Source organism: Lygodium microphyllum, chromosome 10, assembly GCF_053477565.2.
Source record: "Lygodium microphyllum isolate KBCC chromosome 10, Lygodium_microphyllum_v1.1.10, whole genome shotgun sequence".
Taxonomy (NCBI): domain Eukaryota; kingdom Viridiplantae; phylum Streptophyta; class Polypodiopsida; order Schizaeales; family Lygodiaceae; genus Lygodium; species Lygodium microphyllum.
Genome location: NC_141144.1, coordinates 99,830,989 through 99,837,353, shown reverse-complemented (window position 1 = coordinate 99,837,353; position 6,365 = coordinate 99,830,989). Strand labels below are relative to the sequence as shown.

Here is a 6,365-nt window from a genome sequence, read left to right as displayed (position 1 = left end):
AATTATATTATTATAAGCAAACAAAGTGTGCATCGATTGATAAGTAAACACCTAAATTTAACACATGGTTCAATCCATTCTATTGCTTTATTAGCAATAGCAAATTCTATCATTTTTTCCTAATGCATTTTCTACACACTCAATTGTTGCAATGACTTTGTAATAGAGCCTAAATTTTGAGAGTATAAAAAGGTTCTCTCCTTATACTAGCATTGAGAGGGGTTTCTATGTTCCAACATGCCCTAGCATGTTTCAAGTGTTATTAGCCCACATTAATACTTAGAATGGCCATCAAGAATTATGGGAAACATTACTTGTATACCAATAGATAAAATTTTGGGGTGTATGGTTTACCGAAGGAGGACACCCTAACACAAGCATGACTCTTCTCTAGAAAAATGCAATGTCGTGCTTGTAGTGTAATAGTCCAATATTCAAGCTTGGGAGGTTACTTTACATGAGCTAGGTGCTTAATGCAAGGCATTAGCATTTGAATACCTCTCATTGCCCTCTTGTTCCATCATTTTCAATTTGAGTCCATTAGCATATATGTACAACCAAAGTGGAGCATCTCTTGTCAACTTTGCACATTGAATATGATATTGTGTGTGTGCAAACGTTGCTTATCAAGGTTTGGAGTATGGCCAACAAGTTATTGATTATAATATTTGTTTGGAAGATCTATGTTACTTTCTTAATGAGTTTTCTTTAATCATTTGGTTGGTTCCCATTTTAGAGAGAATTCAAATAGACATTTCCAAGGTTTTCTTTTGGAACATGCCTAATGAAGATTAGACATTAACTATCTATCAAGGATTAAAAAGGTATGTTAGATCCTATATGGGAGAGCTCCAAATTACATGTGGTGAATAAAAAAAGACCATAACATGAACAATCAATCACATGCATGCAAATAAGGAACCTTCATACGTATATCATACAATATCTCCACATGTTTGACTAGTGTATGATGTGAGCCTATCAATTCTCATGCACCTATGATTCTAATGCTAGTGATGGTTATGTATCTAAGTTGATTTGTTCATGTGAGGACTAAGAAGGTGCTATTGCTAGTATTGTGGATTGGAATCACCCAAATAAGATTAACCCTAGTGAGATCACTTCTATCTTCCAATCATGGAAGGCTAAGTGAATGTGATTGTGATTATGTTATTAATTTACATTACATTGTAAAGGAAAAGAGTCCTCTAGCACAGAGTTGATTGACACATTTTTAGGTGATGTTATCCATGGCGGACATGTTTTTTATGTTGAAATTGGTGGTGATATTTGTGGCTTTAATGTTGATAATAATGTTACTAAGATGCACATCTATAACTATGCAAGAGGAAGGGTTTGCTAGAGGATTAGCCTCCAAAGCTTGGACCTACAAGTTTTATGCTTTCTAATGAGCAAGACAATATATTACAAAGCACCAAAGATGTTGGAAATCACTCTCCACAAGATTTGGACCATGGTAGATTGTGATCAATTGATGTGGACGACAATGTTAAGCAATTTGTAATGCATCCTTCAAGTCTAAACATGAAATATCCTCAATAACTATGAGATAGCTTGAGATGGAGGTCCTTAACACACAAAGATATCTCTTTTATGGGGATTTTGGAGTAATGAACACCTTTTTACACCATGTTACAATGGGGCTATGATGAGCCCTTAAATCTCATAAATGGTGCATAACGACGTCACAAAGACACGGGAGAATATAAATGCATTCCTAGGTGAAAGGAGACTCAAAGCATGTATGGAATTCTTGACCTAAATTGATGTGTAGAGGCAAGTTGTTGCATTTCAAGCAAATTTGCATTGCATCTTGAGAGAATACTTGATAAATACATGCTAGAGCATCACACATAATGATGGGCTAGAGCATGTCTTGCCATGGGATGCTATTCATGATGTAGAAGTGGATTGGGACATGCTCTAGGGGAATCTACTTATGGACCATGCATGCTTAAGTGACAGGCTACCTCCAAGGTTAATGGTGCAATATGAAATGCTAAACATATTGTCTATATTTAATCCAAGTGCAATAAGGAATCATGGAAGAAAGCAAGGAGAAGGGCATGAAAGCATTTCAACAACTCTGATTTGACAATAGTGCATAAATGCTTGTGGGCTAGGGGCTAGGTCGTGGGCAAAGTATGTGATGAGTTTTTACAACAATGGTCCTATAGCTTGAATTAGACTATGCCCCCTCTGGAAATAAGAATGGCAATGTAGAAGAATGTCCCTACACATGGTTACTAGATAGACTTGTACCTAAGCAAAGGAGGTAATCATGGACGTGGAACATAGATGACTAGAATAATAAATTAAGTGGGGCCTAGCAACACTTGCCTATCAACATTACCTTTCTGACAAGCACCCATGAAAAAGTCTTGAAGATGTTGAATGTGTTGCTAAAGTCATTGCTTCATTGTGCCACATAGCAAGAGATTTAGTGGCACTCAACCAAAGGTGGTTATGAGAGAGAGAGAGAGAGATGTGTGTAGCTTACTTGGTTAAGCTGAGCATATGGTAACCAAAGGAGATGAACTTCAAAAGAGAAGTCTCTTAATATCAAAGAAACAATTGAAAAAGATTGAACAAGTGTCTCCAAATTCAAATGTTTGGCTTTCACTGAAAGGATCTTTTGAAAATGTTTTGAAAAGCAACCTTATGAATTCAAGAAAGTTAAAGCACCCCATAAAAAAGAGCAATGGCCTAGCCTTCACAGGCCAAGAAAGAGAGATGAAGTGCATGTATGGGTGTACCATCTTTCCTCTGACCTAAAGGAAACTTGCTTTCACATCACAGTAAAGGAATATGTGCATAAGTGAGGTGTGAATACCAAAGACTTCAGCTAGCTCTTAGGTATAAGGTATAACACAGTTTGGAAGTCTCGAATTACAAAATCAATGATCTCATCAATGAGACAAAGAGCTGCTGTCATTTGTTGCAGAGAAACCTCCCGAGGGATATATGAAACTCTAGCCTGTGAATTAAGCCTTGAACGTGGAACTTCGAATCACATCATCATCAGCATTGAGCTTTTCCTGGATCTCTGCAAGACTCTCAGGCTTGGCACAGTACGTCAATAAGTAATATATTCCATCTAAATACCTGTTTAGAGTTCCTGATCTATCTTTTTTCTTGATGTTGTAGGCCAGCGGCATCATCCCACGATTGAATGCTTCAAACCCCATTCCCCCACTAGCAACTATAAACTGCACTTAATAGAGCACATAATTATTCAGCAATTCTTACAGAGAGCCTGCACAGAGCGCATTGCTTTGTCAAAGTAACAGGTAAATTAGTAATGCTGATAGACATCCGTAAGCCATCGATTAATAATAAAACAAGCAATATGCCTCACAACAGATGCAAAACTGACTGCAGCAAGAAAAACATTCTGCAAAGCTACTGTGATTTGCTGACCTGATGAGTCAAAACCAAGCTTCATACCATACACTCCATATATAGCATCTCTTTCCATCTATGCCTCAAACTAATCCAGTTTCCAATGATAAAATCTCTACTTCACCACAATTTTTGTACCCATTTGTTTGTGGAATTGTAAACTGACCCCAGCAAAAAGGACTGAAGCCTAAAAAACATTAGATCTTCCAGTTTCACATGGTACTGGGCCAACATACATTCCTTCCAAGTAAACAGTTCGATTTGTTAATTCAACATACTTTGCTACAGCATTATATTCAGACTTCAGATCTTAGACTGAACCAGCACTTGCAGATTCCTTCAAATTACAGAATACTCCAAAGAAGCAGATATACTATCTAAAGGATAGCAGCTATCTTGCAAGATTTGTGATAGATGGATAATATTTGGATGAGAGATACTAGAAGAATGCATACACTACTGTGCTTTAATAGCCTTTGAATGTGGATTATTGCTCAGAAACTGCAACTGACCAGATTCAGAATCTGTCCTAGAAACTAAAACAGGACTGGCCACTCACTTATTAGACAAATTCAACATGTGAGTGAACAAACAAGACCCTGAATCAGTGCATCATTATATAACTTCTACCTGACAGGAACAGGTAGGGAACTGTACTAGTGGTGCTCCTTGGAACAGGTAGGGAATATCTCAAGTCAGGAACCAGAATGGGTAACATCATGCCATTACATAAGGGCAGTTTATCAAAGCTTTTGGACATAAGATTTGAGGCAAAACATTCACATAATACAATCCAAAGGTGAGTTTGTACACCACCAACACACCAAGCTTCTCCAAAGAAAATGCCTTTTTATTGATGCAGCCATGTGTGATGACCAGGGTTGTCCTTATCTAGGCCAAAAAAACTTGAACCGAATGGCCCAAACTCAATCCATTAGTACCTCTTGCACAAGGAAGTCTTTCACGATACCTAAATCGAAGTCACTTCGTGGTTGTATTGAAATGTCCCTCCTGAGAAGTCATTTCATGGACATATTTGCAATGTCTGTCCTGAGAATCTGCAAGTCCATGTAAACCATAACCCTCCTGGACCAACACCCCTCTTAAACATTCTGCTGGAGAATATCAGCACCTAGACCAATTGCTTGGACAATGATAGGCACTTTCATCCTTGACGATCAATCAATTGCTTGCTAACCATGTTTGGCCACCTTTGATGCACTGTGACATCGATGATATAAAACTCATCCAAGGCTATGTTCAGTACCTCTAACCTTACAATAGAGCGGTATCATTTGCACACACTGATCTTGGTTTGGCCTAGCACCATCTTGTAAGTCTAGTGGAGCCTGAGAAAGAATTAAGAACGGCAACCCCTTCGTTGAGGAAGCCAGCACGGCTTTGATGATAATAAGGATGCATAAAATTTTGTAAAAATGTGAATCTCAAAGTCTTTTTGTACATAACAAACGAAGACAGAGAGAAGCGTGCCATTGAATCAGAAAGACGTCCATATCAAAATCAAGCACGGCAAGCCATCTCTTGAAGCCATGGTCGTAAGAATGCACAGTATTTGTAATGTGTTAGCTCAAATTTTTTTGTGCGTAATTACTGAATATAAAGAGGCGTGCATCAAAAACATTCAGATGTGACATTCAAACTTATTGAACCACGAAGATATTCAGATTTTTTACTCACAAGCTCATCAAAACCTTGTCAAAGACATACAAAGATAACTAATATTAACAGGATGAATAAGCCTGTTACGAGCCTAGACTAAATGCTCAGAAAGATAACATGATTTTCGCGTGAGAGAGAGGGGGATTCCTTACCTCCTCGTATCGCTGTGTGAGTTGAAGGCGCTGCTCCTCTGTGATGTCAGGGCGCAACACAGCCATAGTCTCGTAGCGGGTGAGGTAGGGAGGGCATTCGACCAAGGGCTTGATCTCCTTGGTCGAAGAAGCGGCAGGAGAGTCCCCGTCTCCGTTGAAGCTTCCAAATAGGCTGGATACGAAGCTGGTGTCGCTGGAGGAGGAGGTATCTGCATTGCGGGAGGCCAGGAGATCGTCGATGGAGGAGGCACAAACGCGCAGGGAGAAAGAAGAAGAAGAAGAAGGCAAGGACGCAGATGAAGAAGCACGGAAGAAGGCCAGGGATGGCGAGCAAGCCACCTGCGCGGAGGGCAAGGAGGGGCAGGACTGCATCGCGGTGGAGAAGAGGCTCATGGTAGCCTCTCTCTCTCTCTCTCTCTCTCTCTCTCTCTCTCGCACCTCTGTGTTTTCAAGCTATGCTTGCTCAGACACTCCTGGTTTCCTGCCTAGCATTATCCAATTCGCAGAAGTTTGGGCGTTGGACGCCCGCCCAACGCCCCCTGCCCATAAAGGCTAGAAGCCAAAATCTCATGTATGTGCCTTTATTTATTTATTTATTTATCTTGTTTTAGAAAGCTTGATATTTGAATGATGCCTCAAGATCGTATGTGCCTTTAGCTTAAAAGCTCACAAGCACAGTTTTTCAAAACCAAATCACAAGAGCTGGCAGTTCATTGCAAGAGGTGGCTTAGTGTGTGAGACCAAGTTTGATTGAAGGCCATGTGACAAGAGAGTGAAATGGACGTAAAATCAAGGAGGGTTTGCTAGGAAAAGGCTCGTAGGTCGGTTCCCTCTTGGCGAGAGAGAGAGAGAGGAGCTTGCCATTTTATAATTCAAAATGGAAGAGAGTAGGTGTGAGATTTACCGATCCCATATTATGCAACTTTTGTATTAAGGAGAGAGAGATGGGGAGACTATTTCACTTCAAAAAAATTAAAATGGGAGAGAGTAGGTGTGAAATATGTCAATGCCATGTGCAACTTTTATATTTAGGTGGGAGAGATGTGGAAGATTCTAATGTTTGGTAAGGGTTTGGATTGGTTTAAAATCAAAATTTTAAAGGTTTTAGGT

The 6,365-nt window shown here is 39.5% G+C and overlaps 1 protein-coding gene across 1 annotated transcript; it reads right to left on the bottom strand.

The window, feature by feature from the left end:
• Nucleotides 1-2,847: 2,847 nt before the first annotated feature.
• Nucleotides 2,848-5,728, bottom strand: LOC148030344 (small ribosomal subunit protein bS6c alpha-like). Its single transcript, XM_087686654.1, has 2 exons — nucleotides 5,256-5,728; nucleotides 2,848-3,230 (listed from the first exon to the last, which is right to left on the bottom strand). Exons 1-2 carry the CDS (start codon nucleotides 5,646-5,648, stop codon nucleotides 3,006-3,008), a joined length of 618 nt encoding a protein of 205 aa, XP_087542780.1. The 5' UTR covers nucleotides 5,649-5,728; the 3' UTR covers nucleotides 2,848-3,005.
• Between the last annotated feature and the right edge of the window lie 637 nt (nucleotides 5,729-6,365).